The 23561-nt window shown below is 48.8% G+C and overlaps 2 protein-coding genes across 4 annotated transcripts; both read left to right on the top strand.

The window, feature by feature from the left end:
- The first annotated feature begins 577 nt into the window (after positions 1 to 577).
- Positions 578 to 18767, top strand: bptf (bromodomain PHD finger transcription factor). 3 transcript variants are annotated; one of them, XM_058049980.2, is made up of 31 exons: positions 578 to 1352; positions 2422 to 3244; positions 3674 to 3894; positions 4351 to 4530; positions 4652 to 4795; positions 5025 to 5195; positions 5271 to 5356; positions 5820 to 6169; positions 6254 to 6385; positions 6448 to 6577; positions 6764 to 6899; positions 6974 to 7240; positions 7500 to 8994; positions 9075 to 9199; positions 9395 to 9523; positions 9609 to 9759; positions 9942 to 10065; positions 10149 to 10407; positions 10556 to 10686; positions 10766 to 10871; positions 10945 to 11180; positions 11307 to 12384; positions 12479 to 13713; positions 14217 to 14299; positions 14413 to 14638; positions 14966 to 15522; positions 15925 to 16101; positions 16562 to 16754; positions 17039 to 17123; positions 17213 to 17399; positions 18229 to 18767. In XM_058049980.2, the coding sequence occupies exons 1-31, from the start codon at positions 836 to 838 to the stop codon at positions 18269 to 18271; spliced, it is 9777 nt and encodes a 3258-aa protein (XP_057905963.2). In that variant the 5' UTR covers positions 578 to 835; the 3' UTR covers positions 18272 to 18767. The 3 variants fall into 3 exon arrangements, with proteins under 3 accessions (XP_057905963.2, XP_057905962.2, XP_057905964.2); XM_058049979.2 differs by having other exon boundaries at positions 7497 to 8994; XM_058049981.2 differs by having other exon boundaries at positions 7497 to 8994; positions 17614 to 18767.
- Positions 18768 to 19650: 883 nt separating this feature from the next.
- kpna2 (karyopherin alpha 2 (RAG cohort 1, importin alpha 1)) lies at positions 19651 to 22833 on the top strand. Its single transcript, XM_058050046.2, has 11 exons — positions 19651 to 19796; positions 20019 to 20120; positions 20230 to 20370; positions 20645 to 20733; positions 20815 to 21083; positions 21171 to 21265; positions 21580 to 21843; positions 21922 to 22155; positions 22223 to 22405; positions 22468 to 22617; positions 22686 to 22833. The coding sequence occupies exons 2-11, from the start codon at positions 20064 to 20066 to the stop codon at positions 22773 to 22775; spliced, it is 1572 nt and encodes a 523-aa protein (XP_057906029.2). The 5' UTR covers positions 19651 to 19796; positions 20019 to 20063; the 3' UTR covers positions 22776 to 22833.
- The last annotated feature ends 728 nt before the right edge of the window (positions 22834 to 23561 follow it).

Below are 23561 nucleotides of genomic sequence, written 5' to 3'. Positions count from 1 at the left end.
CAGGTCCAGCAACCAGCAACCATTCCAGACGACACCTACTCGACTTAGCCATGATGTGACTGCCCCCTGCCGGCCATTTATGTTATGTGCATGGATTAGAGAATACAGTACATGAGCACGGCGAAGCAATATATTGTATGGACTTCATAACACGCATGAATACACCAAATATGTTATGTTGTATTAAATATATACATAAAGTCTACTATATGGGGTATTCTCCTCTTGTTCAGTTGGACTTACATACACGTATTACAAATATTTATTGCTTTGAAATGTAAATATTCAGCCAAATATGAATATTGATGTAAATGAGGTGTTTTGCGTTGACACAAAAACGATAATAAAATTGAATAAAAAATAAGAATAGATGTTTCAGTCATGTTTATAATATGATATATAAAACTCTGATCCGAAACAACAATGCTATGATATGAAAAAAGGGAAAGCGACCCCAAAGAATAATAGAAATAGAAAGTGTGAATAATAAAGAATAATAAATAAAATGAATAGAAATGAAAGGCTGAGTGGTTGTTGCCATTCCGCCGCTCTCCGCCGCTCTCCGCCGCACCACGTGACCACGGGGGCACGGGCCTACTGTTTGTTCAGCCAGAGAGGCACAGAAGAAAAATGGCGGCTCCAGGCGAACCAAAACGGGACGCCGGGCTAATATTTTGAGCTTTCGCACCAGAAAAAACACGGGGGGCACCCGGGGTTGGATGCTCGCCGTCACCCGCGACCCCTCCTGCACCGCGGGGCTACCGCTCCGTCTCGCTTCGCCGTCGCCTACGCGAACGCAATCATTGGGATTGTAAAATAATAGACTTCGCCTATCATGAGAGGCAAAAGGGGCAGGCCGCCCAAACCGCTACCAGCCGAGGAGCCCTCTCCAGCGGCGGCCACCGTTCGGGGCTTGCGGCCGAGGAGGAACATCAAGCCCAGGGCTCGGGACAGCGGGGACGAAGACGTCGAGAGTCCGGTTCGGGAAGCGGCCACGCCGAGCAGAAAAAGGAAACGCGGATCTGCCTTATCGACGCGGGGAAGGGGACGAGGCAGAGGCGGCAGGGGAAGGCGAGGGGGTCGCGGAGGAAGGAGGGCGCCCGTCTACAAAACCGTGGTGTACGACGACCATGAGAGCGACGAGGAGGAGGACGCCGTCAGCCTCCGGTCGGAGGAGGAAGAGCCGGTGGAGGAGGACCCTCAGTCCGAGGAGGACGAGGCCCTCAAAGCGGACTCGGACTGTCTCGATGATGTGCTGGACGACGACGACGACGAGGAGGAGGTGGAGGAGGATGCTAGCGACTGCACGGAGAGTAGCTTTCGGAGCCAGAGCACACACGCCAGCACTCCGGGTAAATGAACCACAGTGTCTTGACGCGGGGGTGCAGATGTCCGGTACGCGATCCAATGTTGGACCGGTACGCGAAGCAGTCAGATTATTGTTCAAAATGGAGAATGCACACTTCTTGCGTGAACGCAGGCCGCGGTCCGCTTTGTAAGCAGGTGGATTGTCGGGTTAGCTCCGTGAGCCGTCCGTACGTGCTAATATTGCCTTACATGAAAGCTACCTATCCGGTGTGGTACTTAGCGATAGCTGGAAGTCCACAATGCGACTGTTTTGCTTTTAAGCTAATGCTAACGCAGCACGCACAATTAGCACGTGTCCTTCCTACTAGTCACTGTCAGCCTGTCCATAAACATATGAACACATGAACACATAAACACATAAACACATGCCCCTGTCTTCCATCCTTTACGGTAAGGCTTGGTCGTGGTGTCTTATATTCGTTACATTTGATTAACCAGGACTCTGTTATGCTAATGTGTCTGTCAGTGGCAGCTCATTAGCTTCCTGGTTACAATGATGCTTTCATGGCCCCAAACTTGTTGTTACACTTAAAGTGTAACAAACATTCATTGATGAAGTCTTATATTGTATTAGTACTTGCTAATACAGGAGGCTTAGTGCTAGTATACATCAATTCTTGGTTGAAACAACACCCAAGCGCCTCGGACAGAGGATTCATACAATGGAGGAATATGGAGATTGAATACAAAATAGCAAATTTACACTGTTGATTTCCTAGAATCTTCCATGTTCAAGCATATAATCTTTATTCAAGATAATTCTAGCAGCGGTCGCGAGGGCTTGGCTTTCCTTTTCTTTGGCACACTACCATCAGGAGTCTGCCGAGTTTGGTGATGGAGAGTGGGGGGCGACGACATCCATCCTCGGTGTTGCTACGCACGACTGCGTACCTCTGTTGTCGAGCGTGTCTCGTATTCATATATACGTATATTTCTATATGCATATGCACATACATACATATGTGTGTACCTTACGTGTACAAAGATATGTCTATCTTTGAGCACAGTGGTGTCTATTATCACAGATCAACACTCTTTGTGTTCGCTCCACAGGGAGGAAAAAGCCCCATGCCCCCCGACCTCGCACCCCCATTCTGGAGGAGAAGAACATTCCCCCTCTTGAGCTGCCCGATTCTTCAGAGGACCTCCTGGTGCCTGGTGAAGAACTGCTTAATGCCACCTCCATCTACGAGGTGCTTCGGAACTTCAGCACGGTGCTGCGCCTGTCCCCCTTCCGCTTTGAGGACTTCTGCGCGGCGCTGATCGGCCAGGAACAGTGCACTTTAATAGCGGAGATCCACATTTGTCTCTTGAAGGCCATCCTACGTGAGGAGGACTCCTCCAACACGACCTTTGGGCCTGCCGACCTCAAGGACAGCGTCAACTCCACCCTGTACTTCATCGACGGCATGACGTGGGCCGAGGTGCTGCGTGCGTACTGTGAAAGTGACCGAGAGTACCACCACGTCCTTCCGTATCAGGAGGTGGATGATTATCCCTACGGTTCGGTGGAAAATAAGATCAAGGTGCTTGAGTTCTTGGTGAACCAGTTTCTCACCACCAACATTGCACGCGAGGAGCTGATGTCTGATGGCGTCATGCAGTATGACGACCACTGCCGCGTCTGTCACCGGCTGGGCGACCTCCTCTGTTGTGAGACCTGCCAAGCCGTTTACCACTTGGAGTGTGTGAAACCTCCTCTGGAGGAGGTCCCGGAGGACGAGTGGCAGTGTGAGATTTGTGTGGCGCATCAGGTACCCGGAGTCACGGACTGTGTGACGGAGGCGCAGAAGAACAGGCCCTACATACGCCAGGAGCCCATCGGATACGACCGCCATCAGAGGAAGTACTGGTTCCTGAGCAGAAGGATTATTGTGTAAGTTTTTGTGTTGGTTCAGTGCCGTGTGTGGGTATCGACTGAAGCCCTAAAAACAGATTAAGATTTTAGTATTTCAGAGGAATATTGTACTAATAATATACCTATTTCCATCATTCCTTAAAGAATGACGAGATGTTAGAAGTACTTAATATGAGGATGGTGGTGACAAAAGGAAAAAAAAGCTCTGCGACATTGATAGCAGTTTGGCAAAGTTTAGCTAGTAACGTGAAATATCATGGAATGTATAGCCTGGTAAGAACATGACTGCAGTTGATCGCCTCTCTGAGACTGTTTTGTGAGTGACAGCCATGAATGTGAGTGACAGCCATGAATGTAAATGTACTGCAACTTTAATGCAAGTGAAGCAAATATTGATATGATGAAATATTGCCGCTGTCTCATGTTGTGTATTATTGTCTTTCCCAGTGAGGAGGACGGAGAGCATGTTAAAAAGAAGATCTGGTACTATAGCACCAGGGCCCAGCTGGAGGAGCTCCTGGAGGGCCTGGATAAGGAGTATTGGGAGATGGACCTTTGTGCCACTCTGCAGGAAATGAAGGAGGAAGTTGACAGTCACATGGCCATCACCGAGGACCTCACCAATAAAGCTCGTGGAAGCAATAAAGCCTACCTCGCAACTGTCAATGGTAGGGCTTCCATGGGGTCTGCTCTGTTGGTGATGACCACACACATCCTGCCGTGCTTGGTTGTTGGGATGGTGACAGGGTAGACGTTGGTTGTCATTCAGCTCACCATCTTGGTGTTCTGCTGTATTCACCTCAGCATTCCTAGTTTGTGAATGCACCTTGCTCGTCACAAATAAATGTGGAATTTGGAATTTAGAAAGTTAAGAAGCTTGTCAGACTGCGTGTCTGTTGGGACGTTGCATGACTTCCAAGACGTTAGTTACACAATATTACCTTTACCTTTACCTTGGGTGTTATTATGATACATACTCTCAGTATGTACAGTATCCCTATCTTGGTGTTCCTTTAGCGAGACAACTATTAGGCCCACACTGTACAGTATATTGTGTGTCTAATGAGATTGTTTACATCTGTCCAGATGTTACGTAACCATTGTCTGTCTCCATTTGCCGATAGAGGTGGTCATGGAACGATTAAAGAGCAGACAGGAAGCACAGAAAGCTAAGGGCCAAGCAGAGGAGGAAAAACTGCAAGCAGAAACCAGTTCTGGACAGACGGTGGAGGACTTGGCCACGTCCCAGCTTGGCAATGGGGAGCACAAAGACACTGAGCCCAAGGAAGGACCTACCCCGCCTGGTAAAAAACTGAATAACCAAACCCAGATGACTGTTTAAACCCCACGCCCTGCTTTTAGCACTAGTGCTTTGGATGAAAAGTGGCGTTGTAATACTATATGTTTGTATATTTGTTTGTACAGCCTCAGCCGTCATTCCGCCTGCTGACCAGGAGAGCTGCATATCTGATTCGAAATGCAGCTCAACCTGCCGGGACTCAGCAGAAAATCCTCATTCAAGTGACAAAGCCCAGGAGAGTGTGGAATCCCCTCCGGTGGCGAAGCCAGGTACTCCAGTCCAACATGGACTCATGGACAGCCACCATGTCTTTAGCCATGCAAATCCTCCACAAGAGGAGTCGAAACCCCAGTGAAGATGCCACAGTGTACACACCAGCTTTTCGATGCTTAGAGACCTTACCTGCTCCTGCGACGACTGGTAGTCTCGGTCCAGGCTGGGTTCCACAGTCGTGGTGAATATCTGGTACTCCAGCTCCATTTCCTGTCTTGTTTTCAGACAAGAACCCAAATGCTGACGTGAGCAGTGAGTCCTTGCTAACGCAAATCCACGATGAGCATCCAGAAGAAGGCCATCAGGTCCCTGACTGCACCACTCCTCGGAAACCAGAGCAGCCGGACACGTCTGAGAGGTCGTCTCGCTCTTCTTTTACTAGCCAAGATGGAACTGGTGAGTGATGGGAAGTACTTTGGATAATGACGACAGCACGCTCATTGTCAGTGTCATCTCCTTTCTTAAAAACAGACGAGTATAATGAAAATGTCAAGAAGAATAGAGCAAGTGCAGCCACGCTGGATTTTCCTCACCAAACGCCCCGAGGCAGCAAGGAGGTGAGGCAAATGACTATATACTATATATACTATGTATATACGTACATGTAACTAGGGGTGCACGATAAGTATGGAACCAACATGGGGAATTATGGCGTCATATTGGGAAATCCGATAACATTAAAAAGTAGCTCCGACAACAAAAAAGCTAAACCATGCCAGAGTTCCAGATAATGAGGTTTGTGTGTTTGGAAGTCAGCCCTGAAAGAAGTTTGGGATGTTCTGGACCCTAGGTTTCTAACACTTCCTTACATGGGCGGAGTGGGCGTGCCCGGAGGCGGGCCATGGCTGCTACATAGGACTCCACAGCTCAATACACAATGGCCGAAAATGAGCAAAATAGGTCCCCTTTAAAACTAAGGAATGTGATAATCATAACTTCATTCATTTTTAATATGTAAGAGGCCAGCACATCATTTTTCTCTCATTGCTTAGTTGTACCTGATTTCTCCTGATGTTTCAGTCATCGCCGGTGCGCTCTGATGGAGAATCTTCATCTCCCATCTTTGCCAAAAACGACTCTGTGAACCTGAACAACTTGTTCAAACTGGGCCAGGAAGGTAAATATCGGGTCTACCACAACCAGTACAGCACCAACGTCCTGGCCCTCAACAAGCATCAGCATCGTGAGGACCATGACAAGCGGCGCCACCTTTCCCATAAGTTCAGCTTGACCACGGCGTCGGAGTTCAAGTGGAACGGTTCCATCTACGGATCCCGTAGCCTGACTGTCACCACGCTGCGGCTCACCATCATCCAGTTGGAGACCAGCGTCCCTCCGCCGTTCATGCACCCGAACTGGGCATCACACAGGTATCATTACGCGATGGGGGGGGTGTTGACTGGATATAAAGTCAAAGTATGGTCACAGATGTGGTTTGTCTTTGATACATTTAGAACCAACTGGAACAAAGCCGTACAAATGTGCAGCAAAGCAAGGGAGTTTGCTCTGGCATTGGCCATACTGGAATGTGCCATCAAGCCCGTTGTCATGCTGCCCATATGGAAAGATTCTCTGGGCCACACAAGGTAAGGCTGGAAGGATTGCTTAGACTTTGGAAGTGACTAACCAGCACCGCGCCTTGTCTCAGGCTGCATCGCATGACCTCAATGGAGCGTGAGGAGAAAGAGAAGGTGAAAAAGCGGGAGAAAAAACTGGAGGATGAGGAGACCCTGCAGCAGGCCACCTGGGTGAAGTACACCATTCCCATCAAACATCAGGTAAAACTTTACATCACATGGGATGTACAGTCAGTGTCAGTGGCCAATATGGCCAGGTATTTGGACCTGCTTCATCAAAGTGACTAACCTAGAGTCCTTTTCTTTAGCCTTGAACAACAAGCAAATGAGAGCATTAAATGTGTTGCCTGCTTCATTGCGCTGCTTACTGTTTGTTTTGCCTGGTAGGTGTGGAAGCAGAAGGGTGAGGAGTACAGAGTAACGGGCTATGGTGGCTGGAGTTGGCTCAGTAAGACTCGTGTGCCTCGATTTGTGCCCAAATTACCAGGAAACACAAACGTAAACTACCGTAAAGAACTGGAAGGTAAGGACCAATCTAAAGTGTTGTTTTTCCACCCATCATCATGCACGTGTATGCATCTGCTGTCATCACTGCAGCCCAAATGAGAAAGGAGCATGCGGCTGCTTGCACAAATAAACAGAAAAAGGCAGATGACAAGATGGGGACGACTGCAAGTACAGCCAAGGACAAGCAGCAGGCATCCATTACTGCCTCTTCTCAAAACTCCTCCTCGGAGCAACAGCAGTCCCCCAAAGAGGAAGTGAAACCCACGGGGGAGGAGCAAGAAAAGGGCCGAGAGGTAGAAGATAACAAAATGGAGGTTGAGGCCTGCCTAAATACCGCTACTTCAAATGTTGAAAAAGGTAAACTGTTTTGGAGTTAGTTTGGATTAAATACAGCGTTACCTCAAAATGCAATTTCATTGTGGTGATGCTACCATTATGCCTAATGGCACTCAAGACTTCAGCTTGTTATGGGCATGCCTGCAATGATGCAGGCTTTTGACGTTGTTGTGTTTGAGTTTGGAGCAGATTATTCCCGTTTGAGTTGTTACAGGAGTTATAACAGGAAAAATGTTCTTCCAATGTAAGCTAACTAATCTTGCCTTATTTTTTGTAGAAGAAGTTGAAAACAAAACTCCGCCTTCGTGTGCGGTTCAGCCCGTTAAAGAAGAGCCCATCCAGGAAAGCCAGCAACCGAAGGAGGAGGCCGCTTCACAGGAGCCTTCATACGACGTTGTCAATGTCAGCGAAGGGTTCCAGTTGCGGACGGCTTATAAAGAGAAGGTCAAACCCTCCAAACTGGATGGACTCTTGGAGCGGCGGGTCAGACAGTTCACCTTGGAGGAGAAGCAAAGGCTGGAGCGAATGAGACAGACGGCCCCCCCATCAAGAACCATGGGTGTGAGGAAGACTGAGGGAGCTGTGAGTCCGTGTGTTAAAGTTGAAGAAAATGACAACCAAGATCCTGTCGTTAAAAAGCTGGACTTTGAGCAGGAAGACAACAAGCAGAAATCAAACATGGACGTCAAATTGGCCTCCATGGAAATCAACCACAGCACGCAGACAGAAACCAGTCCTGTGCAGGAGAATAGTGGAGGTGCTGCAGCACACAAAGAAGTGAACGGAGGCTCGGTAGGAGGGACTGGACTCAACAGTAATCAGAATTCTAAATCAGAAGCAGTAGAAAGGGAGGAGAAAAGTGAGAAACAGGAGGTGGCTCCGGTGGCAGAGAACACAAAGAAACGTGGCTACGAGGAAATGGAGCAAGGCGGTGCAAAGACGGACGAGGAGAACATGGAGGTTGACCAAAGCAGGACCAATGCAGAGCAAGTGAATGGAGAAAGTGTCATGGCTGCCCCTTCGGATGCAGACCCAAGCAGTCAGATCCGAGGTGATAAAGAGCTTCTGAAAGAGCCTGTGAAGGCTCTAATGAATGGGAACGTCTCCCAGAACGATGCCTCTTGTGACGGTCACCCACCTCCCTCAAAGGTCCCCAAATTAGAGAATCACGTGGCTGAGAAAGTAGATCCTGATAACGGTGTCAGCGATAATCGGGATGCACTTGCAGTGCCTGCTAACATTCAACCCTCAAATCAATCAAGTGCCTCCTCCCTTCCAGGCGGTGACTACGCCAGTCACACGGATGATCCAAAAACATCCGCACGAAGCGTCACAGAGACTCCGACCCCCCAAACCGCTGTAGCAAGCAGCACAGTCTCCTCGACCGCCACCTCCAACACCAGGCCAATCTCCTCTGTCTCTCAGAGGTCCAAACCTGTCAGTGCAGCCGTTCCTGGTCCAAAGCAGGCCACCTCTGCTTCGGCCTCAAGCAGCTCCATGACCATAAGCAAAGAATATTCCACCAGCGACAGAGTAACTCTGCTCAAGTTCACCAAATGTAAGAAGGCGCGGTCAGGCACAGCTTTGCCGTCCTATCGCAAATTTGTCACCAAGAGCAGCAAAAAGAGCATCTTTGTCCTGCCAAACGACGACCTGAAGAGGCTGGCAAGGAGAGCGGGCATCAGAGAGGTGCCCATCTTCAGTTACAATGCCAAGCCCGTCCTGGATATATGGCCCTACCCTTCACCCCGGCCCACTTTTGGAATCACGTGGAGGTTGGTGCCGCATCGCCACTTGACATTTGGTTTTACCATCTCTTGTAACGTGTAGATGTTCCTATTCCTTTCCCGTGTAGGTACCGTCTCCAAACCGTCAGGTCTCTGGCAGGAGTTAGCCTGATGCTGAGGCTCCTGTGGGCCTGTCTAAAGTGGGACGAGATGGCCGTGAAGCCCTCTGGGGCTGTCGGGATAACACGTAAAGGTGACACGTTGAAGAACCATTCTTTCAGGGTCAATGAGCCATTTTACAGATTGGATAAGTTGCATCAGTCAAAAAAAAGCGTCATGAAGAAAACCTGTTTAGCACATGCTAAATTCCATACATGCGTACACGTACATGGCTGTCTGTGCATTGATGAAGGATTTAACCTGTGACTTTTGGATTTTGGTTGTGCAGAAACTACAGACACAGATATCACCACAACAGAGATAATTAAACGCAGAGACATGGGCCCCCATGGCATCCGCTCGGAATACTGTATCAGGAAGATCATCTGTCCCCTTGGTAACAGAGATACTCCCAAAGGTAATTGTTCTATTTGGATGGAGTCTAAGAGTGACCAAGATCCCCCATGGGGACTTTCTGACACCCTGCTGTGTTCTATGGATAGAAACCCCTACTCCACAGAGGAAAGGCCTGCGATCCAGTGCCCTCAGGCCCAAGAAACAGGAGTCCACAAAGCCAACAGGGCCTATTGCTGTGGAGACGTGGATTCCTGAGGAAGACCTGGAGCTGTGGGAGATCAGAGCCTTTGCTGAAAAGTGAGAATTGGAGTAGTCACACATTTTGCAGCACATATAGTAGGTTGTTTACTTAGCCCTGAATCAGCTGGTTACTGTCTTCTGGAGCAGCCCACACTATCTACTGTTTGAATAAGGTAGTACCTTGTGGTCAATAGCACTTTTATTGTAGCTCCTTCCTTTGCCTTTGCCTTCCTTTGCAGATTGGAGAGGGAGAAATCACAAGGACTAGATTCCTCCAAGACGAGCAGCACGCTGAAGACCTCAGAGGATGTCAAAGCCCACTTGGAGAATCAGCTTAAACAGGCTAGATTGGCGTCCCAGCAGGTGGGAGGACGGCGCATCTGCGCATTTTTATCATTTTAAAACCGTGTAGGGACTCAAAATTCCACACAATGTGCCATTTTTAGAAACGCTTTGAGCAGCAGAGACTGTGCACAACGCCTCCCCCGCCCACTGTTACAACAACCGCCACCACCACCACGTCCAGCACTCCCAGTTCCACGAGTGTGCCTGCATCCACGGGCCAGAGGACGGGTCAGATCACACCAGGAACCAAGATGGTCTTGGCCTCCAAACTGGCCTCTCCGGTCTCCCTGCAGCAAGACAAGAATTACCATCAGTCTTTTACATCGTGGGTCAAGCAGGGTCAGACCAACAGCAACGCAGGTAACGTTGTGTATCTGAAATAAATCTGTGTACGTACACACACAATAAAGATGATAAAAGGATTCCCTAGCCGGAGTCTGTCTACAGTGTCCCGTCTCTTAAAGACCCAAGACCGTTAGTGTACATGTGTTGTTCTTCCTATCAACAGTCCAGCAGAAGTGCATGAGCATATTCCCATCCGGGCCACCCGCCAACCTGAGGACATACAGTACTCTTCATCCTACGACCGGCAATATGAACATCAGAGCGAACAGCTCGGCCTCAACTGCTCAGCAGCAGGTACTTTGGTACTTAGCCTTTCTGGCTTTAACCTTGTTTAGGCTTCCCTTAAGTAACCGTGACTCCGTTTTTGCTCCAGATGCTGAAAGCAGGAAGCCACACACAACCTGGAACGCCGGTGAACCCGTCATCGACCTCAGCTGGAGGCTCTGCCATGGTCAGAAGTTCTGTGTTAGCTCAGCAAGGTATTCTTTCATTCCCACACCTACGGGGCGTATGTCCGAGGTATAAAGTCAGTTTCCACGCCCTCCCTCTTAGGCCATCCTCAGCCGGTCCAGGTGGGCCACGGCCAGGTTGGATCAGCAGCCGTGGCTGCGTCTACACCTTTGCAGACAACTGAAGGTCAAAGAGCCGCGGGTTCCGTACCATCGCCTTGCCCTGCAAGCACAGCACCTGGGCAGCGCCCTGGGGTTCCCCCTCAGGCCAACAGACCCCAGCAGGGCCAAGTCAAACTCACCATGACACAACTCATGCAGCTAACGCAGAGCGCTCAGGTGAGTGGAGCAGGACCGTGTCTTCTAATATACAGGTCGTAACTAATCCACAGGCCACCGGTGATTGTGGGTCACTGTCACATGTGGTCTTTTTATTAATGACTGATTTTCCCTGCACCCCCTCAGGGAGGGAATCCAGGTCTGACGGTGGTGATCCAAGGTCAAGGCCAGACCCAAGGCCAGCTGCAGATTGTTCCACAGGGTGTAACGGTCATCCCCGGTCCGGGTCAGCAGCTAATGCAGGCAGCATTGCCCGATGGGCAGGTCCAGCGCTTCCTCTTCACTCCCACGCCCCCATCCTCGTCAACTTCTACGTCAGCGCCTACTCCAGCTGTTCCTGCAAAGCCTGCTGCAGTACCGGGCCCACAAACCCAGATATCAAGTCCTGCCCTCCCCAGAGCCCACGTCCAGACCACCCCTTCAGCCTTGGCGCAGACCCAAATGGCCGCGCCTATTCCTTCTTCAGCTCAACCTGCTTCACCTCTGCCTTCACAACCTGCTTCAGATGCGGGTTCAACCCCAGCGTCTGTCCCCACGCAAACAAGCCATCCAGCCTCTGTTCCTGCACCAGTACACGTTCCCCCACCAGCACCAGTACAAAGTCACACTTCAACCACTACCCAGTCATCACAGCTGTCTCCCGGGTCGGCTCAGGCTTTGCCACAGACCCAAGTGTCATCCTCCTTAGCCGCCCCCATCCCAGTGCAACCCGAAGGGGCAAAAGCCATGCTTGCCTCAGCGCCAACTGCAGGCCAAGCAATGATCCCATCCAAGGTACCGGACCGATTCCTCACGCAAACTCCAACTGCAATGTCTGTGGCTATTTCTGGACACGTGGCACCCCAGACCCAAACGCAGACTTTGGCCGGTCCCCCCTTGACGTCAGCCCCTGTCCAGGTACATGTTACTGCCCCCGCCTCTGCTTTAGTGCCCCTCCCGGGCAACGCTGCTCTCCAGTTTGCTGCTAGCACTTCCCAAATGCATCTCTCGGCTTCTCTCCCATCCCCTGTCCAAGTTGCATCCTCCCCCCTCGCTCCCGTCTCTGCTCCCGTCATCGCTGTGGTGTCCAATCAAATTGGTGTCCTGTCCCCGGCGAAAGCACTTACCCAAATTCAAGCTGCAGCTCCTCGGCCTCTTCATTCCGCCGCGGTCAATGCTGTGGTCACGCCCGTCACTGCCACCTCGACCACGCCGTCGGTACCAGGTAGCAAAGCGTTGCACTATCAAGTCTGTGAACATAGTTGGCTTTATTAATCAAATATTAATTTGTGTCCGCTATCTCTTCTGTCCGGTTGCAGCGCTGATAGAGCAGAGGGCAGTCCATGCTGTTCAACAGGTAGCAGTTCCTAATCCGCCTGCCCTGGATACGGTTCCCGTCTCCACACCCGCGTCAGGCTCCACGCACTCAACCGTGCCCCCCCTGCCTCCAGCGTCGCTTCCCTTGCAGTCTCCAGTCCAGCACCCTGCGCTGGTGTCCATGCAGCAGGTGCCGCAGATGCCAGTGTCTGCTGTGCAGCTTCATATGAAGGCGTTACCCGTCCCTTCTGTGGTGACGGCAGTGAGGCACGCCCAGCCGCAAGCACTTAGTCCACTGCAGGCCCAGCCTCCAAACCAGATCTGCGCACAGATTCAGGTCCAGCCTTGCGGCCAAGTCCAACAACTGCAGCATATTCAGTCCCCACCCCGTCTCCAGACCCAAGCGCAGATACGAGTTCACTTCCAGCCTCAAGCTCAACAAGCGTCCCAACCCCAAGTCCATCAGCTTCCTCAAATTCAGCCCCAAGTGCAATTCACCTCCCAAAACCAGACCTTGCCCCAGGTTCAGGTCCAGCATCAGTACCAGTCCAAGGTAGCGGGTACGCTTCAGACACAAGTGCAAACCCAACCACAGGCTCAGCAACAGCCTCAGGTTCAGTCTCAGGCTCCAGCCCAGATTCAGGTCCAGTTCCAACAGCAGAATCCGCTTCACCCTCAAGTCCAGACTCAGTCGCCAATTAAAAGTCCCATACAGACCCAAACTCAATTCAAAGTTCAGTCTCCGACCCAGGTTCAGGTACAGACTCAACCCCAAGTGCAAGCTCAGGTCCAGGTCCAGTTTCAGTCCCCAAACCGAGGTCATGTCCAGGCTCAGCCTCAGCTTCAAGTGCAGCCTCCCATCAGGCATCAGCTCATCACCGTCCCGGGGCTTCAACAGCCAGTCCAACTGTTGTCGGCCCTGCCGCCCCATGTTGCGGCCCAGATCCAGGCCCAGATCCAAGCGCAGGCGCAGCAGCAAGGCGGGGCGGTTCCTCAGCAAATCAAACTGCAGCTACCCATCCAGATCCAGCAGACGGGGAGTCAAATTCAAACGCACCAAATCCAGAACATGGTGACCATACAGGCGCCGACGAGCATGCAGGACCAACTCCAAAGGATGCAGCAGCAGCAGCAGCAACCTTCGCCACCAAAGAAGAAGAAACACCAAGAGACCAAGAGGGAGCATAAAGATCAGAATCAGGTGACTGTGAGCCTCGGAGATGCCGTTCATAAACAGGTGAGACTTTTAAACAAGACATTGGAACACACTTCAGTACATTAGAATCTAGCAAGAATGTACCAACTTCATGTTCATTAGAATCTAGTAAGAATGTACCAACATCATGTTCATTAGAATGTACCAACATCATGTTCATTAGAATCTAGTAAGAATGTACCAACTTCATGTTCATTAGAATGTACCAACATCATGTTCATTAGAATCTAGCAAGAATGTACCAACTTCATGTTCATTAGAATCTAGTAAGAATGTACCAACATCATGTTCATTAGAATGTACCAACATCATGTTCATTAGAATCTAGTAAGAATGTACCAACTTCATGTTCATTAGAATGTACCAAGATCGTGTTCATTAGAATCTAGTAAGAATGTACCAAGATCATGTTCATTAGAATCTAGTAAGAATGTACCAAGATCATGTTCATTAGAATCTAGTAAGAATGTACCAAGATCATGTTCATTGGAATATACCAACATCATGTTCATTGCTGCTGCCAGGTGGGAGCCAAGCAAAGTGTTCCATCGGAACAGCTGAAACAGAGGAAGACTGTAGCTGCTGCGGAGCGGGAGGAGAACCAGAGGTGTGGGAAGATCCAATAGTAGTATAGTAGTACCAATATTGGACGTTGTGCTTTAGAGCGTAAAGAAATACGGAACTGCACCAAATGACGTTTGTGTTGTCCACTCTGCCCAGGATGATTGTGTGTAACCAGGTGATGAAGTACATTCTGGATAAAATTGAGAAGGACGAGAAGCAGGCAGCCAAGAAGAGGAGGAAGGAGGAGGTGGTGGAGCAGAAGCGCTCCAAGCAGAATGCCACCAGGCTCACGGCACTGCTCTACAAGCACAAAGAGCACCTGAAGGCCGAGATCCTGAAGAAGAGGGCCCTGCTGGACAAGGACCTTCAGATGCAAGTCCAGGTTAGCATGCAGTCACCTTTCTTCAAAGAATCTAATAGTCCAAATGAAATGGAACCTTAGAATCCTAGAATCCATTGGGCTTGCTTTCAGACGACGTGGTGGACTAAAAGGTTCCTCTGGCCTATCGTGTCTCGTCAGATTAAACTTCTTTTAATGAGCGTCCAACTGGACTTTAGGCAGCTTCTACTCTCCTGGAAGGACTTTGTACAGGAGGGAAGAAGGTGTCCTCTGTTTCTTGGCAAGGTTATCTAGGGGTTGCATGGAATTGTTTGATAGCGACGTCTGTCACGGGGTGCTCACCATGCCGGGACATGTCTTGGCCTTCAGGAGGAGCTGAAGCGGGACATCGCCAGGCTACAGAAGGAGAAAGAGAAAGCTCGAGCCGCCATCGCCCAGGCTGCGGCAGCCACGATCAAGGCGACGGCGCACTCTTCTCACTCTTCTCACCCTTCTCACTCTTCTCACTCTTCTCACGCCTCTCACTCCACACATTCCTCCCACACTACCCACACGCAGCCACATCCGCCCTCGTCCCATAAACGCAAGCGAGAAGACGAGCGAGACAGAGACAGAAACCGGGACAAGGAGCGACATCACGACAAGAAACGGGACAAGGACCGGGACAAAGACAGGGACAGATACAAAGACCGGGAAAGAGACCGAGAGCGAGACCGTGATCGAGACAAGGAGAGGATGCGAGAGCAAGAGCACACTCGCCACCGGGACAGGGACAAGGACAAGGACAGAGAAAGGGACAGAGACAAGGACCGAGATCCCTTCTCATCCAAACACAAAAAGAAGAAGAAGCTCTCCTCTACCTCAAAGGATCACCAGAAGGACACCAAGTTGTACTGTATCTGCAAGACGCCCTACGATGAGTCCAAGTAAGCTCGCCGTACATCCAAGTACAACATGCTATGTACAACATGCTAAGTACAACATGCTAAGTACAACATGCTAAGTACAACATGCTAAGTACAACATGCTATGTACAACATGCTATGTACAACATGCTATGTACAACATGCTATGTACAACATGCTATGTACAACATGCTATGTACAACATGCTAAGTACAACATGCTAAGTACAACATGCTAAGTACAACATGCTAAGTACAACATGCTAAGTACAACATGCTAAGTACAACATGCTAAGTACAACATGCTAAGTACAACATGCTAAGTACAACATGCTAAGTACAACATGCTAAGTACAACATGCTAAGTACAACATGCTATGTCCAACATGCCGCTCGCTGGAAAACCAATTGTCTGTGCCCTCAGGTTTTACATCGGGTGTGACCTGTGCTCCAACTGGTTCCATGGCGCCTGCGTGGGCATCACCGAGAAGGAAGCTAAGAAGCTGGAGGACTTTGTGTGTAACGACTGTAAACGAGGCCAGGAGGGAGGAAGCAAGGAAGAACTCTACTGCATCTGCCGGACACCCTATGACGAATCACAGTACGCCTCTAGCACGTTACACACACGCCTTTTTCTTGGCCTAATGCACCGAGGTCTAAACATGGAATTGGATAAGAAAACTAAACAACACACGACAGAACCAAGTTAATTAGGAGAAAAAGTGTAATGTGGTCATTATGAGGGGCCATTACCGTCATAATATGAAAAGAAAAATGGTGTATTCATTTTTAGAAGAACAAACAATGTAGCAAAGTATTCAAATATGAAATAAAATTATGAGAACCAATCAGGACTAAATTGAAAGTTGAAATCTTTGAAAAATAGACTGGAGAGGAAAGTAATGTTTTGGAATAACATCATGATATTACAAGAAGAATATTTACAAAGATTGTTTAAGAAGAAAGTTGAAAACCTAGATTTAAAAAATTATATATTAAGCAGCAAAATGTGTAAAATCCATTAGAAAGATATATGAATATAACGTCTGGTTCTGCATCAGGTTCTACATCGGCTGTGATCGCTGCCAGAACTGGTACCACGGACGCTGCGTGGGCATCCTGCAGAGCGAGGCCAACCACATCGACGTGTACGTGTGCCCCCAGTGTCAGTCCACCGAGGACGCCATGACGGTCCTCACGCCGCTGACGGACAAAGACTACGAGGGCTTGAAAAGAATCCTCCGCTCCTTGCAGGTATGGGGCCTAGCGTGGACAACACACGAGCCCGACCCAAGCTCTTTCCGGGTGGGACGCCATCTCATCCGTCTGGGTGATGGCGGGTAGCTCCACCCCCAGGATCCAGCATAAATAATTACACATTTTCATTTCAAAGGTATTTCTTCGTTTCCATGCGTTTTTTTATGCTCTTGCCTATCCGATCTGATCCGGTAGAGATCCTTTTTTAAGTACTTTTGAATACTGCAGTACTAATTCTGAAACTCAGGACTAACCTCTGTCATCACTTCCTGTTTGAACAGTCTCACAAAATGGCTTGGCCTTTCCTTGAGCCAGTGGATCCGCACGATGCACCCGATTACTATCGTGTGATCAAGGAGCCCATGGGTAAGAGCGTAAGAGTGGAAGTCTCGGGCCTTCCGGACCCCACGTTAGAGCACAGCAGTAACGTTCTCCATCCTCCCCCTCCCTTGCAGACTTTTCCACCATGGAAGGCCGCTTACAGAAGCGCCACTACCGCAAGCTCACAGAGTTTGTGGCCGACGTGACCAAAATCTTCGACAACTGCCGCTACTACAACCCCAACGACACGCCCTTCTTTCAGTGTGCGGAGGTGCTGGAAGGCTTCTTTGTCCAGAAGCTGAAATGCTTCAAAGCGGGCAGGTAAGCTTCCTGGTCCGTGCTCGGTCCCACTACTTTTTGAAGGCTCCTCGGACATGCTGCATGAATCCACGGCCCTAGATGTCATTCTTCTTGTGTTTGACGCCAAGGAAAAGTAAAAGATGGCGTCCGCTACATGCGTCATGTATGATCTTTGCTTTGTTCACCTTTGCCGCATGCCTATGATTTATGCCATCCCATTTTCTCTGTCTTCCAGATTGTCAGATTCTTAAACGGGCCAGTCTAGCCGGAGTCTGGACTGGACGCTTGGTTCTCTAATGCTAAGAATGGCGAGAATGTGCAGTAATCACAGTAACGTGGTAGCCATGTTGCCCATAGTTCTTGGTCAGTGATGAGGATACTTGCACATCAAGAGTATCGCTCCAAACAACAAGTTCTTTTAAAAGCATTTTATTTCCTTCATCTGGTGTCCATCTTTGGAGGATCGGATGAGTCGGGGTCCACCGTGCTAGTTCAAGTAGACAAAGCTGCATATTTTATTACACAGATATTTATCATTTGGCTCCACCTCCTTTAGTGTACATACTTTTATCGTGTACAGTGGTTGTAATATAGAATGTTGGAGGCTTTTTAACAAATCATCTTTATACGAGAGTCGGTGTACGGCCCTTGCATGCGCATTCTAGTCCCCTCTTGCACAGAAACAAAATGGAAAGCTGTTTGCAATCAAGAAAAAAGGCATTCCTTGTACTGGCATCCAACATGGCGGCGGGGTCATCTCTCAGTGCATCCGTGTCTATGTGATGGTTGTCTACATGTCGCAGAACAGCATGCGAAGGCCACCTAACCTGCCCCTCTCTCCACACTGTAGGTCTCATAGCAACAAGCTACAGGCGTCTTCTGCAGCCTCTTAGAAAGATAAACAAAATGCACTTGCCCACATATTTGGCTTTTTTCTCAACTGCGACTCTTGTGACCAACTACGCCACGTCCCGACTTTGGGGTGTGCTCCTTTAACTGTGCAACCCAGCACTGCTGCTTCACGGAGTCCACCAGGCTGACCAGTTCAGCTCCAAGGGACCTTTTTTCTACCCGTCTTCTTTTAGCGCCACTGTCATTTCAGAAGACACTTTACCTCGGAGGAAAGACTCAAGGAACGCTCACCTTTCCATGTACTTTTTTTTTTTATTCTTCCCTCTTGTTAAAAGTCCCGCCGGCCATCCAGGGGGTCGCCGCCTTCAACGAGAGAAGTACAGAGCGAACTATCATGGCTGAGTTTTACTGAGCATCCTGAAAATGTCTGTACATTCGCAGTGGAACATCCTTGTTTTTTTACTCCTTCAGTGTTCATTCTGAAGTGGCATGACACAAGAAGACGCTTGTACAACAACAACAGCAGCAGCAGCAGCAGCAGCAGCAGCAGCAGCAGCTGGTTGGGCTGTGGAAGTGGCTCGACGGTAGCGACTGACTTGAGTGACCAATCTGTATTTGAAGGTTCCTGCTCTGTTTGTATAAAAAGTCTGTTTTGGACTTGAGTTTTTTTGTATTACAGTTGAAGAATTATGAATGTATATGGAATTAATAAAATGCCGAAGTCTTGAACGGTTCCTCTGTTCCATCTGATGAGAAGGTATGCGTGTAGTTGGCATTGTTAGATATTATTTTATGACACTTTAAAATTCAGACTAATTGCTTCTCTATTCTCACAGAGGCCGTCACAATGCACACACTCACATAGCACAATCAGAGTTGTGCAACATGGACATACGACTGATGGAAAAATACTGGGAGACGCACAATAGATCCGAGGTATTTAATATGACAAATATTAAGAATAAATACTTAAAAATAATGTGATGAATACAGCTGTGACTACAAGAATAAAGTTGGCAAGTAGCAATTTTAGATCAAATGCTCTATTATGAAAAAGAATGACGTACATATAAGTACATATTTTTAAATCACAAGAACAAAAGTGAAAAAGTTCTAATTTGGAAACTAGAATATTTTTCCATGGGATGTGGAATTCATGGTTCTGAATTTGACTTTCATCTCCCACCCCTGCTTGTGTGCACATGTGGACCCTAATTCAACGAAAAGAGATGATTTATTTAGAATAGGCTAAAAAGGGCCAAACATCTCACCCAAATATTTCAGTGATAACTACATAGAGAATTATACACGACAATAATAGGTGACGTGTCACATTTAGATAGGAAAATGTACTTGAGTGAAATTTTGAATCACCCCGGCCAAATCTCGCGATGCTACAGGAGGTGACACCACTTCCGGTGCCCGTAGTGTTTCTTTTCAAACAGGCCAATGGAGTGAGCGGCTCGGCTGCTTGTGCTCAAACAGCCCAATCAGAAGGCTTTGCTCCAGGAATTTAAAGGTCTGTGCGGCATTTTGCTCCCATTTAACATCCTTTTCCTCAAGCAGGTAAGTCATGGTGTTTCTTTCTCGTGACATTTTCCCCATTGAAACCCCTTCGGACGACTTTTCCACGGCGCGTGTTATCTAACATGTCCGTAGTTGAACTGAGTGTTTTGCTAGCTAATCTGACCGCCTGCTTCATACGTTCTCCGTCGTCATGCTAGTGTCACGAGGCGGCGCCAAGTTGAAGTGGAAGCTAGCAACCAACTTTTGTGTCTTTGGCCACAGGAGCTGCTCACAAAGTCCACTTTTCACACCTGACACTGGGGGAAAATGTCCGAGAACGCCGAACGTCTGAGCAAGTTCAAGAACAAAGGCAAAGATGCTAATGTAAGTAATCATGGACGTGCTCGTCCGCCGCTATGGCACGGTCATCGGCTGCTATATATGATATATATATGATATATATTTATATTATATTTGTACATAACAAACGTAGGAGCTTCGACGCAGGAGAGTGATGGTTTCCGTGGAACTCCGCAAAGCCAAGAAAGATGATCAGATGTTCAAAAGAAGGAACGTGGGTGCCCTTCCCGAGGAGGCCACCTCTCCCCTCCAAGAGAAGAACCAAAACAACCAGGTAAGGCTGGACACGCCTCTGCTAGCCTTACGGTCTCCTTCACGGTCCAAAGTACTTGGTTCCGGTCCGTCCCTATGGTGGAGGTACTGTACATTGTTCTTGTCCGTTCCTATGGTGGAGGAACCGCGGTCATAAGATTCAAAGTCAAGATGTTTTTGTGATCCCTTAAGTCTTAACAATGTTGTCATAAATTAAATAATTTTCATTTGAAATCCACATACAGATTTTTGGCCTCTTTATGACCCCATATTTTGTATCATGCACGTGTTTGCAGACTTCCAGTCAGTGGACGGTTGCGGAGATCGTCAGCGGCGTGAACAGCGGCAACACGGAGTCGCAGCTGCAGGCAACCCAGGCAGCACGGTAAGGCTGGTCCACGTTCTTCCTTTCAACGGATTCCTGCTACCAAAAGTCACCGTGTGTTTATTTATTTTTGGAATAAAGCAAACTGCTGTCCCGGGAGCGGCACCCCCCCATCGACCAGATCATCAGCGCGGGTCTGATCCCCAAGTTTGTGGCCTTCCTGGGACTGTCGGCGTGCCCTCCTATCCAGTTTGAGGCTTCCTGGGCTTTGACCAACATCGCCTCCGGGACGTCCGATCAGACGGCCGCTGTTGTCGAGGGCGGGGCCATTCCCGCCTTCATCAGCCTGGTCACTTCCCCCCACCAGCACATCAGCGAGCAAGCCGTCTGGGCTCTTGGAAACATTGCTGGTATTTCGTCTTTTCATATTTGCTCTATCGATATAATACGACTCATCGCTTGGACTGGCGCGTACAATCACCGTTTCTTCTGGACAGGCGATGGATCGGCTCTGAGGGACAAGGTGATCAAGCATGGAGCTGTGGCCCCCCTGCTGAGTCTGATCACAGTTCCAGACCTCGCTGGATTAAATGTGAGTTCCTCCGTGGGGGCTTCTGCCGTTTCCAGTCCAACACGAGTCGCTGATGATCAAATAACATAATCAATTATTGACAGATGCCTGGTGGGATACATTGTGGTCAGCCATTGATGCATATCCATCAAGTCATAAATACTTAATATTAAATTGTAAATCATGAATAAATATTTAGATAAGCTGGTCAAGTATTTTAGATGGGGGGGGGGCAGATTGATCTAGGATGTGGACCATCCCTCCGTGACCACCAGGAGGCAGCCCAACTACAACATCAGGGGTTTAATGGATGTTCTTCCTTGATCTCCCCCCAGCCGGGTTACCTGAGAAACGTGACGTGGACGGTGTCCAACCTGTGTCGCAACAAGAACCCGTCCCCCCCCATCAGCGCCATCCAGCAGCTCTTGCCCGCTCTCATCCGTCTCCTTCACCACGACGACAAAGAGGTGCTGGCTGATGCCTGCTGGGGCGTGTCCTACCTGACGGATGGGTCCAACGATCGTATCGAGGTGGTGGTCCAAGCAGGCCTGGTGCCTCGCCTGGTCCAGCTGCTCGGCTGTGGGGAGCTGTCTGTGGTGGTAGGTACCTTGGTGGCGTCTGCACGTGGAAGAACATACCGTAACTTGACTTAAGAGACGTGTGTCCCCCCCCCTTAGACCCCTTCTCTGCGTGCCATCGGTAACATAGTGACCGGCACAGATGAGCAGACTCAGACAGTGCTCAATGCCGGGGTCCTGGCCATGTTCCCCCAACTACTGTGCCACAACAAGGCCAATATTCAGAAGGAAGCCGCCTGGACGTTGTCCAACATCACTGCGGGAAAGGACACCCAAATCCAGGAGGTCATCAATGCGGGCCTTGTCCCACATTTGGTCAATGTGCTAGTGAGGGTACGTTGGAGCTTCTCCTCCCAAGACCTCCCCCGAGACGCGTTCTCATTGTTGTGGTCCCGTGCAGGGTGACTACAAAACCCAGAAGGAGGCGGTGTGGGCCGTGACTAACTTCACCAGCGGGGGCACCGTGGAGCAGGTGGTGTGCTTGGTGCAGTGCAATGTCCTGGAGCCGCTTCTCAACCTTCTCTCCTCCAAGGACAGCAAGACTGTCCTGGTCATCCTGGATGCCATCACAAACATATTCTTGGTAGGTTCCTCATCCGTGGTGGATCTCAAAGGAAAAAGTCCACCTCACGGTTTGTTTTTTAGGCTGGTGACAAAATTGGGGAGTCGGACAAGTTGGCCCTGATGATTGAAGAATGCGGCGGACTGGATCGGATCGAAGGGCTGCAGTCGCATGAGAACGAGACCATCTACAAAGCAGCCCTCCACCTCATCGAGAAATACTTCTCCGAGGAGGTGACGTCATTTACCGTAGAAACCTTTGTCATGCTTGCACACGTTTACCTTTCCTCCCTCGTTCCCAGGATGGGGAGTTGGAGTCTGTCGCCCCGGAAGCAACTGCCGATGGTTACGCTTTCCACATCGGCGAAAACCAGAGCACTTTCAATTTCTGAACGGAAACTCCACTGTACTGTTGTTTCACTGTCACGGTTTGTCCTTGTTCCTGTATGTAGTATAGTATATGTATGTAGTATATATGTATGTACTGTACATGCGTCGTACCACTCGGTCAACCACAAATGTAAATAAAGAATTGGACCACGTGTCGTTTTTTATTTTAATGTTTTAGCTGCCATTTAATAACAAAGGTTGGCATGTGGAAAGAACGTCAGCCTCCTGAACCGCTTTTATTTGTAGACATTTTAGTCTTATAATTACCTTCTAATGCTTGTAGTTGTACTAAAGTATTGGTATAGGAATGCGTTCTATCAGAAACCTCCAACTACAACCAGAAGTGGGCGCTCTAGTGAACCTTTTTAAAGTAGCAATTGTGTGAGTGTCTTATTTATAACTAATATCTGTCTTGTTGTAGGGGTGTTATGTCGTGCTTAGAGGGCTCTAAAGTTACAAAACACTTAAATATTTAATATCTAAATTGCAAAACTGTCATGAAACCTCTGCAAGAATATATTTGTTTTTAGACATGTACTACATACAGTATATATTTACATGTCCACCTTTTATTGTACTTGTATGTATAGAAACTTAATTAGTGACCTTCATATTAGTGTCTTCAGTTGGCTAGGGCAATACCACATTTGGATACCGATGCAGTACTGATACAGTAGTTGGACATTTTTTTCAAGCACAAAGGGGAAAAATACGAGAGAAAATATTTCTATATATACTATCGATATTTGTATCGATCAGCCCACGTCTGGTAAAAGGTGAGAGTCGCA

The sequence above is a fragment of the Doryrhamphus excisus genome, linkage group LG16 (assembly GCF_037039965.1).
Source record: "Doryrhamphus excisus strain RoL-2023G ecotype Guam linkage group LG16, RoL_Dexc_Guam_v1.1, whole genome shotgun sequence".
Lineage (NCBI taxonomy): Eukaryota > Metazoa > Chordata > Actinopteri > Syngnathiformes > Syngnathidae > Doryrhamphus > Doryrhamphus excisus.
The sequence above is the reverse complement of the archived record's forward strand: the minus strand, read 5'-3'. Positions and strand labels throughout refer to the sequence as shown.

What these genes read in the sequence shown, in the direction of transcription:
- bptf (XM_058049979.2), top strand. Translation starts at nt 836, where the DNA reads ATGAGAGGCAAAAGGGGCAGGCCGCCCAAACCGCTACCAGCCGAGGAG. An exon ending in GAGATGCCGTTCATAAACAG is followed by an intron (nt 13,714 to 14,216) that starts GTGAGACTTTTA and finishes TGCTGCTGCCAG; the next exon opens with GTGGGAGCCAAGCAAAGTGT. An exon ending in TGTGATCAAGGAGCCCATGG is followed by an intron (nt 17,124 to 17,212) that starts GTAAGAGCGTAA and finishes CCTCCCTTGCAG; the next exon opens with ACTTTTCCACCATGGAAGGC.
- kpna2 (XM_058050046.2), top strand. Translation starts at nt 20,064, where the DNA reads ATGTCCGAGAACGCCGAACGTCTGAGCAAGTTCAAGAACAAAGGCAAA. An exon ending in GGCTCTTGGAAACATTGCTG is followed by an intron (nt 21,084 to 21,170) that starts GTATTTCGTCTT and finishes TCTTCTGGACAG; the next exon opens with GCGATGGATCGGCTCTGAGG. An exon ending in GTGGGGAGCTGTCTGTGGTG is followed by an intron (nt 21,844 to 21,921) that starts GTAGGTACCTTG and finishes CCCCCCCCTTAG; the next exon opens with ACCCCTTCTCTGCGTGCCAT.